The sequence below is a fragment of the Pangasianodon hypophthalmus genome, chromosome 11 (assembly GCF_027358585.1).
Source record: "Pangasianodon hypophthalmus isolate fPanHyp1 chromosome 11, fPanHyp1.pri, whole genome shotgun sequence".
Taxonomy (NCBI): Eukaryota; Metazoa; Chordata; class Actinopteri; order Siluriformes; family Pangasiidae; genus Pangasianodon; species Pangasianodon hypophthalmus.
In genome coordinates this window covers 4129759-4157507 of record NC_069720.1, presented here as the reverse complement: position 1 = coordinate 4157507, position 27749 = coordinate 4129759, and the positions used below count along the sequence as shown (strand labels likewise).

General features: G+C 38.7%; 2 protein-coding genes across 5 annotated transcripts in view; both read right to left on the bottom strand.

Moving 5' to 3' along the window:
• Positions 1-620: 620 nt before the first annotated feature.
• Positions 621-7030, bottom strand: sinhcafl (SIN3-HDAC complex associated factor, like). 3 transcript variants are annotated; one of them, XM_026930858.3, is made up of 6 exons: positions 6887-7030; positions 4712-4851; positions 3930-4029; positions 3725-3839; positions 3301-3451; positions 621-2378 (listed from the first exon to the last, which is right to left on the bottom strand). In XM_026930858.3, exons 2-6 carry the CDS (start codon positions 4837-4839, stop codon positions 2192-2194), a joined length of 681 nt encoding a protein of 226 aa, XP_026786659.1. In that variant the 5' UTR covers positions 4840-4851; positions 6887-7030; the 3' UTR covers positions 621-2191. The 3 variants fall into 3 exon arrangements, with proteins under 3 accessions (XP_026786659.1, XP_026786660.1, XP_034164693.1); XM_026930859.3 differs by having other exon boundaries at positions 6835-6890; XM_034308802.2 differs by lacking the exon at positions 6887-7030 and adding an exon at positions 6556-6750.
• Positions 7031-9082: 2052 nt separating this feature from the next.
• Positions 9083-27749, bottom strand: part of dennd5a (DENN/MADD domain containing 5A) — a 48220-nt gene continuing 29553 nt past the window's right edge. For both annotated transcript variants that reach the window (XM_026930853.3, XM_053237953.1), the window contains 19 exons: positions 26173-26360; positions 24816-25130; positions 22426-22641; positions 21910-22144; positions 20075-20225; positions 19291-19384; positions 17426-17557; positions 17147-17299; positions 16383-16470; positions 16178-16262; positions 14195-14323; positions 13702-13823; positions 13460-13605; positions 12096-12214; positions 11830-12011; positions 11667-11749; positions 11440-11563; positions 11131-11299; positions 9083-10490 (listed from right to left, as the gene is read on the bottom strand). In XM_026930853.3, coding sequence (XP_026786654.2) covers positions 10307-10490; positions 11131-11299; positions 11440-11563; positions 11667-11749; positions 11830-12011; positions 12096-12214; positions 13460-13605; positions 13702-13823; positions 14195-14323; positions 16178-16262; positions 16383-16470; positions 17147-17299; positions 17426-17557; positions 19291-19384; positions 20075-20225; positions 21910-22144; positions 22426-22641; positions 24816-25130; positions 26173-26360 — 2915 coding nt within the window. In that variant the 3' untranslated portion in view covers positions 9083-10306. The remainder of the gene's footprint in view (positions 10491-11130; positions 11300-11439; positions 11564-11666; positions 11750-11829; positions 12012-12095; positions 12215-13459; positions 13606-13701; positions 13824-14194; positions 14324-16177; positions 16263-16382; positions 16471-17146; positions 17300-17425; positions 17558-19290; positions 19385-20074; positions 20226-21909; positions 22145-22425; positions 22642-24815; positions 25131-26172; positions 26361-27749) is intronic.

The window sequence follows — 27749 nt, the reverse complement described above, 5'->3', positions numbered from 1 at the left end:
CAGGAAAAATGGGCAAGCGTAAGGATCTGAGGAACTTTGACAAGGGCCAAATTGTGATTGCCACAACTGACAACTGGGTTAGAGCATCTCCAAAACGGCAGGTTTTGTAGTGTTCCCGGTGTCCCCAGTGGTTAGTACCTACCAAAATGGTCCAAGGGTCACAGTCGCCCAAGGCTCACTGATGCATGTGGGGAGCGAAGGCTAGTCCGTCTGGTCCGATCCCACAACGTGCTGGAAGTGTCGCACAGTGTAAATAGATGCCATGGCAAATGCAACCGATTTTCCTGCTATGCACAGACAGAACAGCTGTTAAACCATTTACACAGCAGCATTTCTCTCGTCATAATTAAGCAACTAGTTGCATTTGTCTTAATTTATGGGTTTCTGTTGGCTTGCTTTATTTTTCATATTCTTTAATTAATGCTTCCAATATAAAAAGACTGAATTTCATAAAAAATATATATATATATGGAGCATGAGTGGGATACAAATGTTTTTTGGAAATTACAGGATTTTCATGAATATCAAAGTTCTTGTGTAAATGATCCTACAAACAATAACAGACATATACATTACATATAAATCCATTTATCTTGATAAATGATGCTCAAATTTAGAAATGTATTGCATACAAGATTTATTAAATTGAAGATGTAATGACAATCAAGATTAAAAAAAATATAAAAACATTATAAATGTATAAAAGGTGCACATAACCTCTTTACAGCATCAATTGTACAGACATGTTTGAATAAATAGTATAAATTAGAAAAGACAAATTCATGTTCAGTTAAATCTCTCATAAGGCACATTAACAGTGACTGAAAATGTACCAAGTAAATAGTTTCCCTGAACCTTATTGACATCATGTAAATAACCAACTTGGTATTCTGGAAGCCAGAGAGCGCTATTGCTGTTCGTTAATTCATTCCAACAATATAATGAAGACTTAATGTCATTTCTTATTTCCTACAAATGAAACTTATTTTAAATGTGTCATTTAAATGTGAACTTCTTCGCGCCATTACTTCGGATTATAAGCTGCCTGAGTAGAAAAAAACCCGTTGCAAAAGGCGAAAAGCCATCACATTGTAGAATTTAAAAGCTGCACACTGTATCATGATGCAAACAGTTAACATTATTGCTGATTTTACACAGGAACACATTTACAAAAGTGAGAAGCATGCAGTGGCTAGAAGCAGCTGCCAAAATAGTTTTTTTTTTTTTTTTTTAAATCACGGTATCAACAGATGCTGTTAAAATCTGTAGTGAAAAATTACTGGTGATCAATGTTAACCAAAAAAAAAATTTAAAAATTCACACCATCACATTGAATGTTAAGCAATATAACTGAAGATGCATTTAGTACATGCTGACTTAGCATGCTATAATAAATATCATTTTGAATATCAATATTAGCATGCACGTTTATTGTTGGATGGACTGGCAAAAGGTTTGTGTCCCGCATTCTGTGGTCTTGTGACAATAGCAATTAGGAATGACAGATTAACAGACATGCATGCATTTAATGGACAAAAACTGAGATATAATCACTTTGTGAATATTAATCAGCCTGTTCAAACCTTGCCAACCAAAACACTGTGTCATAAAACTGACCACTCTACCAGCACATCTAGATCAAATGAGCTCGTAGACACAGTACAGCTGATTTGTTTAAAAACTGGAACCATTTCATCAACACATTGAGCAACGTCAGGGACACATCAATATGCCGTATTTCATGAACATTTATAACTCAATGTACACACAGGAAACTAGGAGCCAGATAGGAGGCTTTTGGTGCACTGGAATTGAAGAAAAAAAATATTTACAAGCACTACAAAAATGCAAAATATTATACAGTCCCAAAAATATTTATAAAAAATATAATTTAAAAAAAAAAAAAAAAAAAAAAAAAAAAAAAAAAAAAAGGATTACAAGTCTTAAACCGTCAATTTGATCCTGATCCTATGAATATTTACTAATGCCCATACTTAATTTTTTTTAATTGATTTTTTTCTTGTTTTCTTTACAAAAAAAAAAAAAAAAAATTCTCTCAAAAGGAAATCGCTATAACAAATGAACCAAAAAAAAAGCAAGAATCAGCATTTATACAGTCATGTGGGAATGATAGAGTCTGCCACTGGAGACAAAGCCACGCCTTGAGGAGACGCTCGGAGGTGCAACGAGGTCACCAGGTCTCCTTCAAGTCCTCTGCGAGGGGAGATGGCATCGTGTCGGCGGCGCACGGGGAGTCCGTGGCGGGCGACGTCACGGCCGGCGGCTGCTTGGAGCCGCAGCAGGGCTTGAAGAGGCGCGGGTCGATGATGACTTCACCGAAACGCCCTTTGTATACAATGCCACAGCACACTTTCTGTCTGCAAACGTAGAAGCATAAATAGAAGTGTAAAAATATCGAGACCTCTTTCACATGACACTGATCTTGATGTAGAAAAAGATAAGGTCAGGTTCTGCTGGGTAGTTAAGCATATGAGGTAAACTGAAGTGCACGCTAATGAAGAGACGACATGAAATGGCAGTGGTCTGGACATATTTCACGATTAATAATGCCAATCAAACCAAAGCAAACTGCAAACTGTATCAAGAGGAGGAACTACAGAATCTTCCTACAAATACGAGTAACCTGATAAAACATCACAGTATCTAAATGGTATCTTTAAGTGCGTTGACAGCCAATCTGAGCATGCAGTGCAGTATCAGCAACTGTCGAGAAACTGCTGCACGAGAGAGAGAGAGAGAGAGAGAGAGAGAGAGAGAAGTTCAGTTCTGCGAGCACTGAGCAACACATACACCAGCGACTTTGCTCATGATGCAATTCCTGGCATCTTGTGCTCATTTTTAATGACTACGCTTGCTGATATTACTCAACGCACTCAGGTTGTCCATCCACATGTTCTCGATTAGGACAGCGCTTAAAACTTAAACCTCAAAGACTCCAGTAATATGCATTACTTAAATGTAGAGGAAGCGGTTAGGTCTTTCGGTACCTTTTCTTTATAAAGTGCCTACGCTATTATCTGCCAAAATTTTTGAAGTATCAGGACAACGTACTGGCTGTAATCGTGCACCCCAACATAATTAAACCATCACTTGTAGTTTGACTGACTGCTACCACTTGTTAGCACCTGTTTTGGCACACTATTTTCTAATGTGTTTATTTATATCATCAAGCCTAGGGTTCCTTTCTTACAGAGTTCTGTCATTCACACCTAGTGTCAATTTTGCTAATAGCTTTCTAGATAGATAGATAGACAAACTAACTTTCACTCTGTATTTTACCTTTTCCAGTAGGAGAGGTCAAGAAACGAGAAGCCTGCTGGAGTCGGGCGCCTCTGCTTGGTCTCAACGTCTGAGCCATCGTCTGATTGGTTGCTGTGGCTGGGGGACTGAGAGGGAGACATGCTGGATGTAGTGCTGTGGGCATCAGAATCTGGAGAGAAACAAACAGAAAAAAAAAATGATATGAATAAGATTATATTAAAGTGACTGCTTTGACTAATCATAATCAACTACTTAGCAGACAACATACACTCTTTCACAAACTCTCTAGTTCTAGTTACAATGTGGAAAAACTGCACTGAGGTGCACCAGCTGTATGATCCAACACACCTACTGTTTGTGACAATAAGGGCATTTCAGGAATAAAGGAATCCGCTTTTTCACAGATAAAGGAATCAAACTAGACCCTAGACACTGAACTCACTTTGCCGTTTAAACTTGTGCAGTTTCTTCAGCTTGCTTTTCTTCTTCCCATCGATATTCTTCACTTTTTTGGGTTTTGTCAGCTTGAAGCCAGGTCCTGCTCTCGCGTCCACCACCTTAAAGAAATCGATGAAGAAATAAAATGAAAATCAGCCAGGCATTTTAAACAAGAATCACTTCACAAGCTTAATGAAACCGATACGTACGTGACTCCAGTTCTTCTTCGATCCATGGGGTAACTTTTTCCATCTCTTTACCAGCAGTACACAGGCGTTGCAGATGTCGCCGACTCGGTCTTCAGATAAACTAACAACAAATAACGAGGACGAAGCAAAGACGAGGAAATCGGTTAATACTGAGCAGTGTGAGAACCGTAATCTGTTATTAGCGTTTATATTTGAAGGCTTTCAGGCAGAAAACAAATGAATATACGCCAGTAACATCATGAGAACTGTAGATACCTGCATATTTTATAAAATAAAAACATTTAGACCAATTCTAGTGTAGTAATAAGAAGCTGGTTGGACATTAGACTGCTTTTCACTCCATTTTATATATTACTGTGCACAGTTTTATTTTCCCGTCTGTTCCTTGTTGCCCAGAGTCTTACACAGGCCTTGAAATGTGACGTGATTGTTTTGCTCATGCAGGCGTCATTCTTATCAAACCCAATAAAAACTAAAAATTGTACTTGCCACCCCCACCCAACTCCATCACATTATATTTTCGCTACAGCCGACACGCTCCAAATCCTGTTCATTTTGATTATCAAGCCGTATTATAATTCAGGCAACTTGGACTTTTCTTCAAAATGGTTCACTCTTGCACAGATGAGTGATAAAACTCATTGTCACGTTTTCCCCCAGTCACTATGACTTGCTATGTCTAGACAGAGGGGGAAACACTGCACAGTGCAACACATGAATAAGCAGTAAACAGTGATAAGGTTAATATTATAGGCTAAGGATTCTGCTGCAGTAATCCTCACCCGAAGCAGAGGCGGAAGGTCTCCTCGTATCTGCTGCTGTCTGTGAACCTGGAACTGGAGGACTTGGTCTTGCAAATGCAGCAGCCTTCGTGGCTGCGATAAATCTTGGATTTGTGAAATCCAAACATCTCTGGTTGATCCTGTAAGTGCATTCAAAACAGACAGGGACGTGGTTTAAAATCACACTCAGAGCAGCTTTATGTTTTAGAGAGGTGGACATGACACTATTACACACTTGTTAAATCGCTACAAATTTCCAAATGAAAATTCCAGACCTTGAGACATTTTTTAAATATTTTATAATCCATAAAAAATATAGATATTTATATTTTGAAGGATATTGCCAGTATAGTTAAAACAAAGACACATACAAGAAGGCAATATCTGATTTATATCCAGTTCTTTGTGTTTACTCTGCTACCATGCTACTTTGATCAAGTCTTCCCAAATTTCCATCCTCCTCCTCCTCCTCCCCCCTTAAAAAAAAAAGGCAGTATGGAAATTTGGGGAAACCTTTTTTTTGTGGTGGGAAAAAATGCATGCCTGTATATTTTCTGCATGGAGTTCATATCACAACAGAAAATGAATTTACAGTTACATTTATTCCCAAAAAGAGTTTCCCTGAATTTCTATACTTTCTCCAGGTCTGGGGAAAATGAGTCCCTTTACATTTACATGCTCTTCCCAGACACACTTGCATTTCTGAAAGGTTTCTGTGACTAGCACACACTTCTGTGAAAAATTATATACCAAGAAGAAATGCTATCAGCATCAGCAGCAAAGCACTGCTTTTCATATGTTTAGTCATTCATACTAAATAAAATCAATCCAGGATTCGTGGTAAAAAAAATCATCCTCATGCCAAAAAATAAAAATAAATAAATAAACAAATAAATAAGGCAACACGAACATGATTTGGCGCTTCACCTTCACTACAAAAGCAAGACATGAGAGATTTATTTGCATCTAGGGCTGCACAATATATCAAAATGATCAAAATATTGTGACATGCATATCGCAAGTGCTTGCGATAACTGAATGATTTTAATACTTCAAAAAGTTATGAAAAGTCAAAGTTTTAGGGCGATGCAGGTAGCAGAGAATGCTTTCTTTTCCTAAAAAAAAAAAAAAGAACATGAATGAAACATGTATGTTGGTTTTTTATATATATATATATATATATATATATATATATATATATATATATATATATATATATATATATATATATATATATATATATATATATACACACACACAAAAATGTATAAAATCTAAATTGATTTTACACTTATAGTATTATCGTATCGCATTATTTAACAAGTTATCGCGATGTATCGCATTGTTCTTCAGTATCGTGCAGCCCACAAACTGCTTTCTTTTCAGGATCAGATTCGCAAAACCGAAAGTACATCAGGACAACTGGTTTTCTAGAGGGACGCTGGATAAAGTTTTTATTTAACAAGAACATTGTGCATTAGAAGATTTTTAATAACCGCGTGTGTGTGTGTGTGTGTGTGTGTATAACCTCAACTTAAAGCGCGCGCATCTTGAATGGATGCGGATCAGTTCAGTGTGAACAGCTGAAGAGTCTCAACAACACGAAACACAACCCCAAAGCCTCGCTTTACACACAGGAAAGACACAAAATACTGAAAGAGTGCTGTAGATGTGCGTGTCTAAGATTCATATTAATGTAAATGAAACACTATTTACACATAAAAGCAGCGAGTTTGGGTAACTAACGCGTTTTGTGTAACTAGCGCGAGACACACACACACAAAAAAAGAGAGTGGGAGGTCCTGAGTCTGTTTCTTAAACACGTCTTTACACTAAATCCTCACCGAGGCTGAATTTCTACTCTCTTCTCATAACATGTCGGATTGAATCTTTCTGCTAACGGTTGAATTAAGGCGTCTGTGTTCCCTTTATTCAAACTTTCCCCCATGGAGAGCGCCAAATGCTCCTCAAGACGGAGTTAGCTATTGTTAGCATGCTGCCATGCCACGCGCCGCGTCCGTGCACGCGCTGCTACACCATTGTTAAACGTACACATTCTCACTGCACACGCAAGCTAAACACGCGAATCCGCACAAATACACGCAACACAAACCGTTACATACATGTCACGGCGTTTAATCACGACTTCACACCGATTACAAACAAAGAGCTTACCGTCAGAAACTTTGAAATTCCGTCCGTTTTATTCCTCCGCACTGCGCATGTCTTACTACGGACCGCACGCGCATGAATGGAGGCGCCTCATTAGCATACAAATACCAGAGCAAAACGGCGCGGCGGCTCACAGGAAGTCCATATAAGGAGCGTCAGCGCCTCAGTTTAAACATCAGCTCCACCAATCGATGAGCTCTCTTGTCGCCTTTTAAGAATGTTGCATCCTGGGATATGTAGGACTATATACGCTAACAGACATGTTACCGAGCGTTTAGAGGACTCGCCTTCCCAGAATGCTGTGCTCTGGCGTAAATGACGTCGTGTTTATTTTTGCAAAGGCGACCAAAAGAGCGCGAAATCAGTTTTCTTTTATCTCCACCAGTATTCAGACAAATCCCGCCTCCTGCACATATAAACAATCCGCCTTCTGGTTAGTGTCTGAAAAAAATAGTTCATTAATTTAAATGATGTAATAAAAATATACACTTTGCTGTTTGGCCTGAAGTAGTGCAAAGGTTATATTTGAGCAATGAGGCGGTTACATAAGCCTGAAATATTATATATAATTATATATACACAGATATCTATCTATCTATCTATCTATCTATCTATCTATCTATCTATCTATGTACTGTAGTTGTCAGGCTATCAGATACACCTTCCAATGACTGTATACTGTATTACTGACTGTAGCCCATCTGAAGCCAACCTCCATCCATCCATCCATCCATCAGTGGGACAGGACCATATGACCACCACTGAGTCAATAATGGTTTGAATGGTGGCCCATTATCAGCACTGTAGTATCACTAACATCACAGAGTGTAGTGCTGGCACGAGTGTATCATGTAGGGAAGTGCTCTTGTGGTTTTTAAACACTTGCGTGTCACTGCAGGGTTGAGAAACAGTCCAACATCCAAAATAATATCTAGCCAACAGCAGGGCTGTTGTCAAAGACTGTTAAAACACACTTTGGTTTGCTGGGGATAGTCCCACCTGGGGGCTGTGGAGATGGCTTGGGGATCACATATTGGGAGCTGTACTGTAATGGCCTGGGACTGCGATTGCTGTAGTGGCTTTGGGGCTGCGGTTGCCACGAACACCTTCGTACTCAGGACTCCATCAGTGGACAGTGGATAGATTTTAACCAACCAGACTTCTTGCAAAAACTGTGATGAATTTATTGGTTGCACAATTGCACTATTTGTCCATATAGTACACAATAATAGAAGGGATTTATTTATAATCGCACTATCTGTTGCGCCCTTTTGAGCCTGGTTCCTCTCAAGGTTTCTTCCTCATATCATCTCAGGGAGTTTTTCCTTGCCACCGTTGCCCCTGGCTCGCTCATTAAGTATAAATTCACAGGGATAAATTCACATATTTACAAAATATATATATATCCAGCAAAGTGCTCCTAAAGCTGTAGAAGGAGAAACCAGCTGATGATGAGGACTGAGACTACTATTTTTTAAGTGAAGGATCGTCATACCAAATATTGACTTTGGTTCATCTATTAAATTTAATTTCATTATTTTTGAAGGCATCTTTGCTCTACAGCATTTCTTTGCATGTGCCTAAGACTTTTGTACAGTACTGTATATATATTAGGGATGTAACCAAATATGAATACATTATTCAGAAAGAAATATGGATAATGTGTTGTAAATTGCTACAAATACAGATACGAATAAGAGCTGCACTGGGCTGTTGCTTTTTGTTAAAGAAAACTTGCCTGAAAGGTTCTTAGGTCATGTGGTTGAGAGTAGAGGTGTGCATTGGGACGAGGATCCTGTTGGAAGAAGAAAAAAAAAAAAAACCTTTGGGTTTAGGCCACTCCCACTTTAGGTACTGTACTGGTATTGCATTACTCCCCTGATATGTATATATACTATGTAATAGGATTTATAACTATATATTCAGATTTAGAAATATAAATTAGGATTTACTTTTATATATTCAGAGTTATAACTGTATATTCACATTTACATTTATATATTTAGATTTATAAATATACATTCAGATTTCATATAATTATTTCCTGTTTGGCCCTTCATAGTATATATATATATATATATATATATATATATATATATATATATATATAAACAGTAAACATGTCAATAAAAACAGAGGCTTGTTTTCATTTTGTTAATCTAATCATTTTGACTTTAATGACGAGCCGTAACACCAGCATGGAATTCTCACTTTTAATACATTTTATACACTGTACACTGTTGCTCAATTATTAAACACTACCTTACACAGTCCTGTCTAAAATGTACCAAGAGACAAATGATGCAGTTTTAGAGCATTTTGGTGTGGAGACTGCCAGAAAACTTCAGAAGCTTCTGGACTACACATCATATGCTACACTAGAACATCTGGACAAAGCCTCTGTTCTGTCAGTGTATTGTACTGTGTATCAGTGGAGGCTTCATGGAGATGTAAATATTGCATAGCAGAAACAAATGACGCTGAGCTTTGGGCTTTCATGGAGGCCAATAAAACCCTCAATGTCTCTGGGCTATGACTACTGGCTGATGTGCAGACCTGAGGGTTAAAAAATATGATGAACTGATGTCATATTTTATCTAATAGGGATACACTGGTTACACTGAGAGAATTCTGGCTATGAAAATGTGTGAGTTAACTGGAAAGTTGTTTAAAATGGTTTTAAGAGGTCTGAATGTTTTTTTTTCTACTTTCTCATTCATAAAATACACTTTGTCATCCTTTTTATGCACCCTATCATCTAACATAGTCTAATCTCAGCATGTGCTCGTGGAGATTTGCATACGTTTCGATTTAAGTCCCCTGGTTTGAAAAAAAAACAAGAGCTAATTTCTTGTTTTTTTGTGTGTGTTTTAATTAAAATATGAGATTCCCATGAGTTATACTTATAAAGCATACTTCTACATCATTTGCTTTTCACTCTGCATTGTGACAGTATGGATTAGATAGACCACAGAGCAAGCAACGTGACAGACATATCAAAATAATACTGCTCTTCTTCGAAAATATATTACCCTTTTTTCTTCCTTGCTCTCCTTTTTTAAATACAGCTGTCGCCAGGAGTTCACAATAGCAATGAAAATATTGAGCTTTTGATTAAAACAGTATAGCACAGGTGGGCTATACAGGTGGGATCATAATACAAAACATATCTTAAATGTCTAACAGCGACAGCGTCGAGGATAAAAATAATGACACGTTTTGAAAAGGCTCATTGCACTTTATATACGGCTAACATGACAGTAGCTTTAATGTAAGCCAGGTGTAGTTCTTTTGTTCAAGTCTCTTCATGTAAAAAAAAAAAAAGAAAGAAAAAAAAAAAACGCCAAATAGTCCATGGTCCACGCTGATCTGCCTGGATTATGTCTTTCTTCTTCTACTTCACAGGAGCAGGAGGGCAAGGTTTTATATTCCAATCCCTTTGACGAGAGATGCCTCCAGAGTAATGTTGAATTCTTGCAAAGTCTGTAACACTCTGATCAAAGAGTTCACTAGAGAACGGTCTTTTAGCAGTGCCATGTCCTCGTACATCTGTGCTGTGATGGGACAATCAGCCAGCAGAGCTATCCAGTGGTGAAGCAAGTGATCTCTGTAGGAGATAACAGAAAGACCAGGATGTGTCAATAATTGGTTATAGTGGCTTGCGTAAGTACTCAGTATAAGAATTTCATATCAGTAGCACTGCTCATCACCCTGAGAACACCATTCCCATAGTAAAGCATGGTGGTGGTAGCATCAAGCTGAGTGTTTCCCTTGGCCTCTTGGTTGCTTCTCTGACTAGTGTTCTCCTTGCCCAGTCTCTGACTTTTGGTGGATGGCCTCCTCCAATTTTCCAATTTCTAATAATGGATTTATAATGCTCCATGTGTAACATTTGGGTTTTTATTTTTAGAACCAAACCCTTATTAACAGTTTTCTAGAACTTTGTCCAGGACATATTTTGATAGCTCACCGGTCTTCACGATGCTGTTTGTTTAGGTATGTTCTCTAACTTCTAATGGCAACTGGTTGCACCAGGACTAATTTAGGAATTTTACAGCAACCCTTAAGGGGGTTCACATGGTGAATATTTGCAAGCCACATTTCTAAATTATGAAAGAGAAGAAGGTACAACAACAGGAAAGCTGTATTAGCAATTACTTTTGTGTTCCATGTGTGATATTTTGTAGTTAACCTTCATATATCAAAGTGCTTGGTTGATGACAATTTATACAAGATTACTGACTAACCTGGCTCCGAGGCACACGAGCAGCTGGAACTTTCCATCTTTGCCAATGTTTCTGGGGGTGCTGCTGATGGCGCGCATGAAGCGGCAGAAATGGCGCACCCTCGTCTGATAGTTTTCATCCTGAGTTACCTGACTCTGCTCGGCACTTTCAAAGTAAACCTGCGCCTTTTCTAAAGGGACAGGATCATACAGACATGGTACAATATCAGTTCATACATAACACAGTCAAGAGTCATTCAGGATTAATTCAAACAGCATATTAGATTATCCAGAAAATCCCAAATAAGGCTTAAATCAACTTGTTTATTACCCAGAAAATCCCAAATAAAGACGTTCTTGAAGAGGCGTGGTGACTTGAAGCCGTGCTGGAACACCTGCTCGAGAGCCCAGACCAGACCGTATTCTCCACAGAGAAGAAGAGTCAGACTTCCTCTCTGAATTCAGACAGAGAGAATGATTCTCAGTAAACATACTCAATAATCTACTTTATTGTGACACTTGTCAAAGATAATAAAAGCAAAATCTCCTACTCATTACCTCTTTCTCTGGTTTATGGAAGTGTTTTACGATTCCATTAATTGCCTCTCCGACCCCCTCCTGGATCTGCCCCGTGTTCAGCTCTGACAAAAACACACACTACTCATGTAGCAAGCTGTTATAGCAGGAGCATTAAGTTTACGACTGTCGTGTTGGTACTCACTTGGTTTGCTATTTGGTGAGATGGTAACGAATCGGCGCATCATCCCAGGCGACTGCTGCATGGGAGGAGTGCGACACATCCTGTCATCATTCTCTGAGCCTGCAGTCACCAACTCTCCCACTAGAATCCTTTCCAAACTGCCATCGTCCACGCCTTTTCCCAGCCAGCGGCCACATGGAAACCTGAACACAAACAAACACATCTGTATCTCCTGTTCTGCAACGTCACATTTGTTGCTGGTATTTATAAATAAATCTGATTCTCACTTGTAAGTGTGTCCTGTGATCCCATTTCGGACCAGAACACACTCCACCAGCCACTTGGCGTACAATCCTGAGTTATCATGGCCCATCTGCACTGTGGTCAACTTGCCCAGGTTCTGGCACTGAGAAGAAAAATCGCAATAAATCTAGCACTAATCTGGATCACACCTTTAACCCACATTTGCAGGGTTATTACACTGTTAAGTTATTTGGTCAAAATAGTCTTTTGATGAAATGATGTTGATGAGGGCATTATCAGGTCGTAAAAATTTAATTTCACAAAATAACAGCACACATAAAAGTAGAAATAATTTAATGATTATTATGGGGTGTACTGATAACATGCTTGAATTTTCCTTGATTCAACAATCCACCTAAACCTGCAGTAATCTCAATATATCACTGCTGATGAAAAAACCTTTTCTAATGAATTTTTTTCAGTAATATACAAAATAACTCTGTATCATCATGGGCAGTTCCTTTCAAATGTCAACCTTTAAAGTTGTGAGTGCAAGAACAAAGCGTATAAATTGCTACTTAAGATTATAACAATCTTGTTGGTTTATTTTTTATTTCTGCTTCAGTTATTTTTCTTAGCAGTTAACCTGTAGTCTGTGAAAGACTACCATCACATTTATGCTGCAAAAATTATAATACTTTTTTTCCCTCATTTTTATTGTAAACCAAAAATATGACACAATACCTTGGAATGATAGATAGATATAGACAGATAGTAACTTCACTGAGCTCGAGGAAAACCGCAGAATGACAAGGTTCTCTCTGACTTTTTTTTTTTCTGCCAAAGATGAATTCTTGTTATAATTTTTTTTTTTACATGCCAGTAAATGTATGTGATAATTTTTACATCAAAATATTGGCCAAAAGTACAAAAGAATTAAAAGTTTGACCTTATTGAAAATTTTGTGTCACAATATCTTAAAATCACAAAATCGGCTGCTAATAAACTTGTCTATATTGTTAATATCTTACACAGATATTATTTGCTATGTTCAAACAGGGTCATGTGTTTGCAACAGAAATTCAGTTTGTGGTTGATGCTATGTGTAATTACGGTGTAATTGTAGTTGTATGGAGTCTTAGCAGTTTACAGTCACATCTGTGGGATATGTTGATATTCCGGATGCTGTTAACCTCTTTGCCAGGTGTAAAATGTGTTTGCCTGGATTCACTGGAACGCACCACCACTATGGTTGAATAAAGATCACATGACCAGACTTGCACACTGTCTCACTGATGTTGAGACACTTTGCAAGTCTGTGTGGGTTGGAATGCTGGAAGTGCCCCTTTCATGCAGGATGAATTTTCTGAAATGAAAAAACCAAACAGAATTACATAACATCCCTCACCTCAAAAGTGATCTCCAGAGTGTTTTTCGGCACCTGGAGTACTCCAGTTTCAGCCAGCTCCCCCGACACACACACCCAGGGGTTAGCTGTGAACATGGAACCACCCAGCTTCTTACTAGGAATGACCACCACATGATACGGCATCACTGCAGGAAAGAGAAAAAGTGACAAGTCAGAAGAACGAACTCTGGACCGGCATACTGAGTTCCATGGTGCTTGTGTGATGCTGCGCTGCAACTCACTGATTGTGGTGAAGACGTTGGTGAAGCAGAAGTAATCGACGGCATTGAAAGACAGTAAATGATAGAGAAACTGTTCTTTCTCGTCATCGCAGCGCAGAAAGGCATAGCGCTTATAGAGCTTCCTGCAGCAAAGGAAAGAGAAAGAGATATGTGAAACGTGCCAGCAGAAGGCATGTTTTTTCATGTTGAAACACAGTGTGCCAAAGTGGAAAGAAGATACTTCAAAAGAATCCTAGCACAAACATGACCCAGTTTATCCTGATGAACTCATTAATAATAAAATGCGTTTTCATTTTTAATGGTAGATTGCTACATTGGGAGGTGGTACTTCAGCTATGTTGATTTATTATAGATATAAATCTTCATCTGAGTTTTAAAGAGTTAGAGAGTTTGGTTTAAAGCCAAAAGAATGGAAAAAAGAGGTCCACTCAGAAGTTATAGTTACAGAAGAACTTGTTCTGAGAAATATTCACAGAGCATCATATGGTCTTACTTGGTGAGCTCGTGATCAGACAGGAGCTGTTTGAGGTGTCTGGACAGCAGTTTCTTCTCCATGGAGAGACGCACCCAGGCTCTGGCCTTCCCTACGTCTGTCTTAATCTCTCCAATGTTCTGAATGTGCCTGGAAAAAAAGCAGTTATGCTCTCTGAGTGATCTGAGAACGTTTTTATAATGTTCCTACCATATTAATACAAACGTTTTAGTTGTAGGAACATTAACACTAATGTATACACAATTTTATTTCTTGTGAACCTGGTGAAACTTGTGTGAGTGATGTACTAACAACATTGTCAAGCAAACCATTATCACGAAAGAACATTTTAGGAAAATTATTTCTGAAAAGTTACAGTCTAACTTTTTTTAGAAGCTAATCGAACTCTTACTGAGTGAATAATGTTCTAATAACATTTTAGCAATAATATAAATATAGTTCTGTTAGCTGGGATGCAAGGGGACAGTTCAGGGACTAGTGTGGGAACAGATCAGGATTTAGATAACTAATGTATCAACTAAATGTTATCCACTTACATACTTAGGAACTCAGCAAATCGTTCGCAATTGTTATCTTAATTTAAAAAATTATAAGATCTCAAATCCTGGCTATGTTACTCTAATACAACTGAAGCAGACACCCAAGGTTAAATTTTTAAAAATCAGTTATTTTCTCTATATTGTTGTACAACTTGTCCAGCTTTTTAATTTATTGTTTATCTGTTTATTTCTCACAACAGTTGGACTGGACTTTTGTGTTCTATGATGTCCAAAATGCCACTAGCACTGAGGACTTGGAGAGGAAAGGAGGGCAGCAAGAGGAGCTTTAATCTCAGCCCAGACTTCATCAGCCAGCCTGCTTTTGTCCCTCGGAGCCAGTATCCTGGCAGAGCTGTCCAGGCACATTTGCTGTTCGCAGTCTGTAAGTGCTACCCCACCCCCTGAGATTCTCACTAAAGTAGTCCAATGCCTTCTAGACAGCGTTCACCCTTTTCTTTCTTCAATTACCACAGAGGAATAAGCATGAAGTGGCTATTAGGGAAATGGGAAAAAACTTGTCTAATACTAATACTATTAGAACAACTTCAATATTAATACACCAAAATGCTAACATAATAATTAATGCTCTTATTAAATAATGGTTCAAAATGAACCAAATAAGTCAAATAAACACCTGTATTCATTTTCATTCATGAATAATTAAAGCTAAACTGCAGGGACTGATATTTACACCCAGAGACCTGAGTTCTGCATTATCAGTATTAAATAACATGCTAGAATTTAATTCTCTCATCAAGTAATGCAAGTAAATAAAGTCAGGTAAGGAAACCTTATTATAAAGCATTAACCATCAATTATGGTCTAATTATTCACTCACTAACTAAAATGCACCTTATTAGTAGTATTTGGTTGGTCAGTAAGAGCTGCTGAGTCTGCAAAGGGAAAGCTGTGTGGTTGGTGTTGCACGGTATAAGACTTCCTGCGCTGTTTCACTGGTTAACCAGAAGAGCCTGCTGGGGGGCTTGTGCTAATTAGACTGGAAGTAACATGACGAGACACACCGACCCCTTTCCATCTTCTTCACGCAATGTGGGGAAACAATGTCTACCCAGATCCACCATTCTGACTCCCAGATAAAAGTATATTTCTAACAGGACTTTCTCTTTTACAGTTCAATATTAGATACAAGAGTCTATAAAAAAAAACTTGTGCTGATAAATATTAGAATAAAATAATAAAAGCATAATAATAAAAAAGTCTGAATAATAATGAACACAGTAATTAAAAGCTATGTTTTGGTCTCTATTCTCTAAAAGCACTTGGTAACGTAATTCATCTCACCTTTTTCAGCTTCACAGTTTCATGTACATGCCACAAGATGGCAGTACAGATATTAATTGACCCAAGGATTGACAACAAACTGCTGGTGTAATGAAAATGAGGACAGATATTAAAATATTTCTATTCACTCTCTCACACTGACCTCATGTCCTCAATCAAAGAGACTTTAAGAGGCGGCATTGCGAAGCTGGCATCTGATTTCCGCCTCTCTGTGTCATGAATGAGACCTGAGAGACATGAGAGAAACATCAGACCTCCCCATCAAAGTACAGAAAAGTATCAAAGTATCCTCGCAGAAGTAACTCATTTATGTTTATCTCATCTAGAAAAGAGAGAATATTCATTACCAGGAGGCCCTAAGCCGGCTGGTGTGGCATCTCTCTTCTCTTTGCTCTCCTGATAATGCAGCAGGTGCGACCACAAGGCAGATTTCCCCTGGCAGAGCAGAGAGAGAGAGAGAGAGACAGAGAGAGAGAGAAAGAGAGAGAGAGAGAGGGGACAAGTGCACAAACGCAGGAAGATGTTAGCTCCCCTTTTGCATCGTTATTAGTGCATTTTTGAAAAAACGGCACAAAAAAAAGGTCAGTGTTTCTATCACGTAAAAGGTCATTTGCAAACTCAAAGGCCCAACACCTGCATACTACCATACTAAATACATAAAAATTTACAAGTATGCTGTCATTAAATGTACTTTTTAATTTTTTTTTTCCAATTCACCAAAAGTAATTTAAGACCAAACTTGCTTTGGTGATATATGTACAGTAAGGTATACAAACTTACGTCAAAAGTTTTTCATTTATATTCTGTTTATTCTTAAAGCAACTTTGTCTGTTTTTTAAAAAGAGTTTGGTCTGGTAGAATTTTATTTCTAAATAAATAAATAAACAAATAAATAAATAGTCCCTTTTCGATTGCCATTTATGGCATCTTCTCTGTTTTTCTTCTGTTTTTGTTTTTTTTAAATCTTACTATTAGTACAAATATACGTAACAGCGTCAATTTAAAATATATCACCTGCACAGGCATTTTCAAATGTCACAAGATGGAAGGTGAATGAAAACTTATTGTACTTATTCATTTGTGTATTTGTGTATGTGTGCTCCTGCTGTACCTGTTTAACCTGCAGCCCGTGGCTCCAGATTCTCTCCAGCAGGTCACAGAGGCTTGCGATGAGTGTGTTCTCCTCCACACCAGTGATGCTGACCTCACCGTGACCGAGCTCCACTGCCTCCCTGCCCATCTTCTCCACTAGCATGCGCTTTGTCTGGACCAAGATACACACTCATGTAACAGAACAACTACTTCAGAGGTCACCACATACTCAAGGTGTTTTAAACAGCTTAACTGAACCATGATGCACGGATCTCTCTCCCTTTTTCCTACAGCATACCTTATTCCTGCACTCCTTCAGCAGACCCTCCACAAACTTCCAGTTGGTCTGAGCGATGACAGAAGGGGACAGGTTGGACAGTTTGGGCTGGCGGATGGTGGTGCCTAGGTTACGAGCCTCCTGGATGTATTTCTGCAATTGCAGAGTGGAAAATGTGAAAAGATTCAGGGTTCAGCATTGCTCTAAATAGTGCTGGTCCCATGCTTCTCTATTATGGAGTACTGGGGTGTATTTAACTGCAAATGACCTCAAACAGTCAGATTTGTACCATTTTGTTTAAGGGAAGTGAAGCAACTTCACATCAAGCACAGCCACTATTTCTGTTGTAGTCTGGTTTTAGCTATGGACCAATTTCCCATTTGTAAAGTATAACTTTAAACTCAGAGACAATAGCAGGAAGACCAATATGTTGTACAAAAGTCTGTATATCTCTTTTAAACTCTTTCTCCCAGTTGATGGCTATGTGAAATTTTCACATTAACAGCATCTCTGCTCCTAACCAGTGACCAGCTGAGTGGCTGATCAGTAAAAAGAATGCAACAGAAGGTACATAAGACCTTGTTTACAAATGTGAAATTGATCAGAAGTAACAGTGTACAGCCTAAGGGCTTTGACACATCAAGCTAATGTCGGAGAAATAACGCTAACCAAGAGCCACTGTTAATTAAAGCTGCACTTTGAGATGCTGTAAAGATGATAGACAGGCTTTATTCTTTGTCTGTGTGAAAGGAAATAACTCGCCCCATTAGGAGGTGCTGACGGTGAAAAATTAATAATGAACGACACAATATGGCGGAAAAATAATTTAACTGATCCCCTACGGGCTCGAGTAGCACAACAGAAACATGTTTGCCCTGTCACCAAGAGAGAAAAATTAGCTATGCCTTGTCAATCAGAGCAACACTTGCCAATCATGGGCATCTGCATGTTTGTGTATGCCAAAGAGGGCTTTTCTCTGAGTGTGTTCAGCTGCCCTGTGACATGTTGATGTGACATGTTGATGCGACATGTCTTGGAGGACAAAGCCTTCACCCTGTCTGCTTAGTAGGTGTGGTTGATAGGGGAGAACTAGGTAATGGATGGGAATTGGCAAATGACCAAATTGGAAGAAAATGGGGTTAAAAAAAACGTGTGCTAGTAATTTTATGATATGCTCTGCCTACTCATTACAAAAACATAGCTACAGGAAATGAGCGGAAAGTGAGAATTACTGAGCACAAGTTTAACATGAAAAAAGTGTGTCTTTCTCTGTGTGTGTTATTTGCTTTCTTAGCTAGATTCAGTTTCTTTTCTCCTGTGCAATCACCCTCTCACCCAGTACCCTGATGGGTGTTGAGAGGCTGAATAGTGCCAGCACCAAAAACTACAGGTAGTGGTTATCCACTGGCTCTCTACTGCTGAAAACTGGCTTGATGTGTCAGGGCCCTAAAGCAAGGAAATCTCAAATGTCAGAAACACATGAACTCTGCAGGTCAACCTCATAACTAGCACATACCGCATCCACCATGACAGACTTTATACACGGCCTGAAGGACTGTGAGTACCAGTAGTAGTCCAGAGACAGTAGAAGCTGGAGCTCCGAAAACAGACACTCCAAATGCTGAAAGTGTGTATGTGTGTGTTTGTGTGTGTGTGGGTGTGGAATGTGTCAAAGAGAAGTTAAACAGGATCATGCAGGAAAGGAAAATGGAAAACGAAAAATAGGACCAGATGACAGTTGATGGACAATAAACAAAAAATTAATCAATTGCTACACGGAAAAGTTAAAACTAAAGAAAGGACAGAAATCAAAGTAACTGCAAGTAATAAAGCAACATGCAGAAAAGAAGTTAAATTAAAAAAAAAAGCAAAGGTGAAGTCCTTGCCTCTCGCTGGTCGTTGTCCAGATAAAGGTGCTCTGCATGCTGCTTCTGTCTGTCCCTCCTTCTCCACTGTGCAGGAGCACTGCGCTTAGTCCACCTAAAACACCGATAATAAACTCATCGATAATAAACCAACATGGACAAAGGCTGTTCATTTTACAGAGAATTACTACTACGCATTAATATTCCTTGATCTCATTCCACTTTAACTTCACAGTTTAAGAGAGAAATAAAGTTCTGCAATGCAATATTGTTATTCAGAATAATGTTCTGCATTATGCAACAAATATACAAATTAATCTCCAGGGTATACTTTAAGAATATATTAAAAATATTACATTCATATTCAATAAGAGTAGTACACTGACATTTTGTACGTTTAAATCTCTACAATACATACTACAACAAAACAGCTACATTAACTTCTGGAGAATAATTGGTTTTAGCTTGGATGGGTCTGGAAGTAAACATAATATATAATTGTAATATAACTGTAATATACTGTTCTGTATTTATTATTTCCTGTACTCCTCTGACTGTCCATTTACTCTGCACATTTTCCTGCTACACATCTATTCAGTTAACTAAGATAAATTATAGTTATGTAATAACTACTAATAATTTGTGCAGCATGTGAAAACCCTTCACATGCTCAAACCTTGATATTTTCTATACTATAAAGTTCTAGAAACTACAGACTGTAGGCGCATCACAGACACTATGAACCAGGTACCAGATAACAACATATAGTGTATTTTCTAGGTTCACTGACGTAACAGTGTCTCACTTGTTGCTGGTGGGTCCGGTGGCGAGCACATCGGACTGCAGTCGGGGGAAGAAGCCCTGCTCGTAGCGGCCCTGCCCGATCTTCATGTCCAGCAGGTGTGGATGCACAGCCGTGTGGTCGATCTTATAGAGCCGCATCTCGATGGCCTTCTCTGGAGGACAAGCAAAGGCAGAGGAACATTAAAACACACTGAGAATTTATTTTGTTCTTTTGCTCACTTACGTCACCTGTTAGCCTACATGACTCATGCAGAGTGAGAATAGGAAAAGGACCAGCAAGCCAATAAATCTCACTCATCTCAAGCTGTGAGTAAGCATTACACAACCCAACACCTCCTCTCATCAATAATCAGAGTCCCTCCCCGGCATTCTGGGTTCAGCCTGTTAGCACTATACTTTTTATATATAAAATAAAAGCATATAAAATTTGACAGCATCTATTTGTGATACCTGAGAATATGGATAAGATTAGAAGGTTATTTGCAATAGCAGTATGAAATATGCATTTTTTTGCATTTGCAAAAAATTATTAACATACAAAAATATCTTACTTCTCTGTTGTCACCCTAAAGGAGACGTAAGTTCCAACATGCAAAAAGGTAGATCAGAATAACATTATATATCGATGGAAGTTTTATGAAAATAAGCATAACCTATATGCAGTTCAATAAAATATTGGATAATTATAATCAAAACTCTGTAGTTCCTTTTAAATCCGCCCACCTTTTAAATCTGAAAGAGTCTGATGACATACAGGATACAAACAATCATCTAGCAATCAACAGCATTGGTAAACGAGGACAGTTATTTGTACTTACCATTAAATCACTAAAATTAATTATTTAAAACTTGTGGCCCATTTCCATAAAATAATACAGAGAGATGTTTAAAATGATATCAACCTCTTTAGAAATATTCAGTGGTCAGGGCTGGAATCTCTTCATTTGAACATCATAATGACGTACATTTCGAACTATATTTCAGAAAGAAAATGATGATATTTCTCACAGCTACCTAAATAGGACTAATGAGGGTCATGTGAGGGTTAATGACACTAAATGATAATCAGTATGATTTCCAGAAAGAACTGCATGCTCAATTTTCTCAGGTCTAACAAAGAAACACACTAAATACGACTTCTGTAGCATTGCCAATATTCTAAATGTTATAGAAACCACTGCTTCACCATCAACCATAAGACAAACGTAATACAGTTTAATTACACACTAAAAATTAAACCCAATAAGTAATGAAATGGCATATTCGCAGTATTAACCGTTTACTTGTTCTGCCATTTATTAAACTTCTTTATTAACACATGATTTATGTCACAGCCAGCAGGGACAATTCACCTCCACACCACCAGAGGGAAACCTCCCCTGACTGCTAGTGCTCGTCTTTGGTTGTTTACTGGCAGTATGGTATATAAAGCACATGGACACTAGGTCAAGTGCAAAGCCATGCTGATTACTTAGAGACTGTTTGTGTTCTAAGCCTTTGTTAGTCTTGATTGCTATTTCGTGTATAAGCATTGCTACTCTTTCTGGTTGTCCTGGTTCACAGATTTATCCTCGGGTTTTGGTAATCCTGTATCTGTTCAGTGCTCTAGGGTTAGGGTTAGGGTGCTCTGACCGGTGCCGTTTACTAATTACCCTCTGGATCTGAAAGTTTAGTGCATTTTGTGTATGACCTTGGTCTGTTTATCATTGATGCTCTTTGTATCTTTACATTTGGATCACTTCCACCACTGTCTCGGGCAAACTGTGTAAAATGTGTAAAAGAACCTGAATGACTTTTAGGAAACCTGTCTGAATTTCCTCTTGTGCCTGCTCTCACCTGCTTCTTCAATGTTGGTGCATTTCTGGTACATGGAGGTGCGCAGTGTCGGTGTCCTGACGTTCAGCAGCCGCACCTTTTCCACACGACTGTCAAACACTCGCAGCGTGTGCTCTTTGTCCTCGTCGTCGTGGTACAGGATCTTGCTATCGATAAAAGAAGCAAACATCTGCGTCTCCAGGAAGCGGGACAGGAAGGGCAGGTAGGGCTCCGGCTGGTCAGACAGGAAGGAGGCCTGAGAAGGACAAAAATTCAAAAATGATATTCTGCATGGCACATGAGCAGCTATGTTCTGAAAAGAAATTAATTTATAAAATAAAGGAAATTTTCAAGTAGCTCAGAAGAGGGACGACACATTGATGACATCATCTCATAGTGATTGGTTAAAAGCAATGTTGTCTCAAAAGCAACAAATAGATGTTGATCAGGAAACAGGTCCTCCAAACAGAAATGCTGTTTACAAACAGGATATAACATGAAAAATGCAGCATCATGAGCAGTTAAGCAGATGTTCACCTTGTCGAAGTTCTGCATCTGGTCCCGGTTACTGAACCAGGACTCTTTGTCCTGGCTGGGCTGGATGACAAAGACCTCGTAGTCGGCAAACATCTGTGTGAAACGGTTGGCGAAAACTTCCCGCACACGAATGTTCAGCTGGTGCATCTTCAGCTCCTCTTCATCACACTGCATCTTCATATCCTTATTTGTGCCTGAGTCCTCTTTCACATCCAGCTGCCAGTCAGAACAGAGAGCAGACCATGTTCACAACAGACAAAAAAACTGCAAAGCATCAGTTGGAAAACACTTCAAAAGTCCTTATCCTTAAAGGAACATGATCTGAAAAGGATTGCCAAAGAGTAAAGCTTCACTATCACTTTAAAGTTCCTTCCCTATAATCCCCCGTGATGATTAGGGAAGAGACTATTTTTCAGAAATAAAGGATGTGAAATTCAAAGCTGGGTTTCAAAGTTAGAAAGCTGCTTGGCTTATCTCAGTATCACACAAGAGCCTGGGAAAGGACGTGCCCAAGTTTGTTTTGAGCTAAGTAGCCAAGATTTCCCCAGAGACCCTGCTCCTGATGCAAAAGGGTGCAAAAAAGTAAAACCACACAGAAACTTTCTGAGCCTACTCCATGGCACTGAGTAGAAAACTGGGTCCATAAAATGGAAACACAAGCAGCCACAAACTGGTTTCCTGTACATGAGCAATGTCTAAGCATGCAAGAACAGGGACTGAGAGAGTCTCTCCAGATTGCTGATCAGACTGTTTTCAGTGTGCTGGAACAATTCTTTTCCTTGGTTTCAGCATGATATTAATGAACAAAAAGACTTGCTAAGCCTCATCAATTATCTACGTACTAACTAAAGGATGTGAAGCATATTCGGGGGGTGTGGTGGTGGGTTTTTTTTTTTTGTTACAGTGGTAGAAATCACAAACCCACCATTATCAAAGTTATTATATATATTAATAAGTGATGCAGTAACATGCGATTCTACTCTAATCACCCATCCCTAATGGTAAATTCACACTGCAGTAATACATTTACTGTATTTAACACATTTAATACATTTCATATATACTAATAAAGCAAAAATCTTGCCTCATGCATAGTGGGCAATAAGGGCGATAAAAGTTAACTAAAATAACTAAAAGGATTATCTGACTTTAATTCTGTTTAAACTAATATGCAGCTGTATTTTATTTAATCATTTATTCACTTATTATTATAGGAAGAATATAAGAATCTTTGAATTTTGTATGATTATTATCATTCAGAAGGATATACCCAGTAAAAGTATATTTATGAAAATTATGCATGTAAATTAGAAGCAAATATTCCCAGGTGGTAGCCGAAACATTTTTTGAATGTGAGTCAAGGCCAAGGTCAAGGACAAGCCAGATGCTGAAATCAGTGCAGCACAAGATAAAAGGGACAGACACAGTAGCAAGGTAGCAACTGTCCCCCAAAGCAAAGCCAATATATTTTATGTACAATGCGAGGACAGAACCACATCTCATAGCTTTTTGTTGAGCAAACAAGAGGCTACATTTTCATTAGTCTGTATTAATACACTTAACCAGCTAACTAGCTTACTGTATGATATTACAATACATTAGCTACCACTTTTTATTGAATAAGTTAGGTTTCCAGGCAACAGAATCATGGGACTGGGCAGCACATTGGAGCTACGTGTCTGATAGGCTAGTTAATTAATTTATAATTTGTCCACCCCTGATGCCCCAATGCAGTCAACTGTTGGCAAAGAAAATGATTTACTTTTCTGCAATTTTAACATATCACAAGTGTTCTGTTACTCAAGGGTGTAGACGTACACTACAAGGCCAAAAGTTTGTGGACACCTGACCATCACACCCATATCTAACCCTTCCCCAAACTGTTGCCACATAACTGGAAGCACACAATTGTATAGAATGTCTTTGTATGCTGTAGCATTACAGTTTCCCTTCACTGGAACTAAGAAGTCCAAACCTGTTCCTGCATGACAGTGCCCCTGCGCACAAAGCGAGCTCCATGAAGGCATGGTTTGCCACGGGTGGAGCAGAAGAACTCGAGTGTTCTCTACATAGCCCCGACCTCAATCCCACTGAACACATTTGGGATGAACAGAAACGCTGACTGCACATCAGGCCACCTTGACCGACATCAGTGATTGACCTCACTAATGCACTTGTAGCCAAATGGACATATCACCAGAGCCACACTCCAAAATCTAGTGGAAAGTCTTCCCAGAAGAATGGAGGTTATTATAAAAGCGAAGGGGGGACTAAATTTGGAATGGGATGTTCAACAAGCTCACATGGGTGTGATGGTCAGGTATCCACAAACCTTTGGCCATATAGTGTATTTATAAGTCAAATGTCTCTTTAGTCTTCAGTAGACTCACCTTCTCCAGGCTGACTCCGGTTCTCTTGACCAGGGCCTGCAGCCGTGCAATGGTCTCGTTCTCCCTCAGCATGTAGGAGTTCAGCGGAGAGCCAGCCAGGTTCCCATTGCGTTTGTCCGAAGCCATGTCTGCCGCACGGAAGCCCTTTAGCTTACTCGAGCCTTCACTGCAGTGCACGTTTCCTTCTGGGGACACACCAAATGCCATCAGAACTTCTGAGATCTCCTGGATGAACTCCAGCTTGTTGGGAAACTGTGGCAAATCTTCAGGCAGCTCAATGAAGTGGTTGTCAATGTCGACGAAGCACAGATTGGCCTGAGGGTTAGAAAAAGGAGATATCACTTTTATGATGTCAAGCAAACTGAAGCGTTCTAGTCAACTAGGCTGCTGCATGATGCACTTACTTGATTAGCATTAGTACATATTGTGTATAGACAGGATAATTTTTAACATCTCCAACAAATAAATGGAATTTATTCACATATTCACAAAAGCACAATGACAAGCTGTTGTTTTCTTTAAATTCGGTAAACAGTCTTCACAAATCAAAACTGTGAGTCAAGAAGTTTTTTGCATAACGCCAATAGATTAATAATGAAATGCAAAGTGCTGACTGATGAAACTGTTAGAAGACTTAATAAAGCAATCATTTAGAAGTTTACTATGCCTATAAATATTGGCATCCTCTATTGCTGGACACACTCCAAAGGTTTAAGAGCGAAACTGGCACACACAAATTATTTATATCTAATAGAAGAGTGTTTAACTAAATGTTGGATTCACTACTTGGAAATTAATTGCATTCTTCTTTTCTGTAACATCTATTTTTGAGAAAGATTATTTTAAATCTCCTGTCTACCGAGTCAGAAGGCCTGGTTAGGAAAATGAGTTAACTGTTTACATTCTAAAGAAGTGTTACATTCAGAAAGTTGAAACAAAAACAGGAAGAAAAAACATAACTTTTCCTTGTGCCAAACTAAATGCAACCAGTACATTTTTATGGATTGAGACATGCAATAAGGACAAATTAGGCCCAAAATGTGTCTGGAGAGATGACATTATCTAATCAGTGTATTTTTCTGCTAATTAGATCGTTAAAACTTACGGTCTAAAATCTGCAATGTTAAGAAGGATAGAATGTGAACTTCTTGGAAGATACGTCAGAAGTTCAGACTTAGAAAAATGGGTTTACTGCTGATGAGCATGTTTTCAAAGAGAAGGAAAAGAAAATCAGCCCTAATTGCTGATAAAAGTGCGATATCTATCCACTACTACCGCTTCTGCTTTAAATTTCCATACATAAAGAAAACGCTATGGTATTAAAGCCAGAGTGTCTAAATCCATAACTCAGTCTGACCTCCTGAGGCAGTTCCAGCTTGGTGCGGTCGTCCTGGCCGTTGGAGTGTAGGCCCATGAGGTAAGGCACGGGCGCATCAAGGAAGTGCAGCAGCGAGGCGGGCAGGATGGGCACGTAGACGTGCTGCCACTGGAATGGGAACATTAAAGCCGTGATGCTCTCGGCCACGGTCATCAGCCGCTGGTAATCTGCTCGACGTGTGAAGAAAGAGACAAAGTAAGAGCACATCTGGCTAAAATGAGTGGCATTATTGTATAAAAGTAAGGACAGTTATTATTTGAAGCTGCTGTGAAGAAGACAATTAAATGAATGAGTTTATCCACCTAGTCTAGTATCCACTGCATCTGTAGTGTGGTACTGGTAGCTGGATAAAACTGAATAAAACTCTAATAGCCTTGGTACGACTTTCTCTTTTGTCTTATTTCTCTTTTTCTATCACCACCCTTACTGTTAGAGTATAATGTATTGGTTGTAGATTTTAATTTGCTTTATATATTGAGTTATGTTTATTAACTGTCCCAACAACTACCCTTAGAATTCAATTATAAGTGAGTTTAAAGTAAACAGGTTTTCCTTCCTTTCTCACTACAAGGAAACACATCAATACTGATAACCGTGGTAATTGCACATATGCTCCAGACACGGTGGGTAGAGATTGGATTAAAATAATGGACACTATTCCTTTAACTCCTTATTTTGTCTAAAACAATAAATTCTGTGCAGTTTAAGCCCGTATTTGGGTTTTCAGCTGTGTAAAAATAAATCTATGTTTCTATGAGACTTCCTCTGAAAACTGCAGGCCTTCAAATAACAAAGAAGGTTTGCATAGCTGAGTGGTGGTTAATGACCTTCTGAATTTCCACTCAGCTTTCAAGCTTTGTATTTCTAACCCATTCCTGGTGTACAATACATTCGTAATCCCCATGAGAACACTTATGTTTTAAAATATCACGGTTGAAGTGGAGGATTATGTTCTATTTATACAGAATCTTAAATGAGAAACCAAACCTATAGACTATTCCAAATAAGGAACTCAATTACATGTTGCCAGAAAAGATAAGAAAGGCGGGATCGGGATAGACGTATATTTTCCAAACATCTATTTCAGTTTGTTCTTACTCCCTGGCTGACTTGCACTCCCTTTAGAGTATTTATTCCCCCAGGAAATGGCTAGTGTCTAAGAGACAGGAATACTAATCTATCCAGTGTATTGTGACCCTGAGGACCAACAATAGGCCTATTCAGTCACACACATCTGTAGTGAGTTGGGGAAATGTTGCGCTTTAATGAGATCATTCATCACTTCATCATCATGTGCTCGGGGTAAACGAGGTCCTCTACCACGCTCGAAACAGTAAATAAATTCACCTGAATGCCTAAAATCTGAGATAAATAGCAGTGATCTCACTGCAGGCCAAACACAAAACAACAGACGATGAGTAAAACATTAATATAAACAGAAGTGTCGTTTGCCCATCCAAGCTATAAATTAGTCTTCTATTTATAGACCCACAGTAGCAGTCATCTCCTTTTTTGTAGGCAGCATCCCTTCATCTGTGTGTGTGTGTTTGTGTCTC

Bases quoted from the DNA above. Each gene is read 5' to 3' on its own strand.
- sinhcafl (XM_026930858.3), bottom strand. From the start codon at position 4,839: ATGTTTGGATTTCACAAATCCAAGATTTATCGCAGCCACGAAGGCTGC. The intron at 4,030-4,711 runs GTGAGGATTACT...ATTTGTTGTTAG, and splicing joins ACCTTCCGCCTCTGCTTCGG to TTTATCTGAAGACCGAGTCG. The intron at 2,379-3,300 runs GTAAAATACAGA...CTACGTTTGCAG, and splicing joins GACCTCTCCTACTGGAAAAG to ACAGAAAGTGTGCTGTGGCA.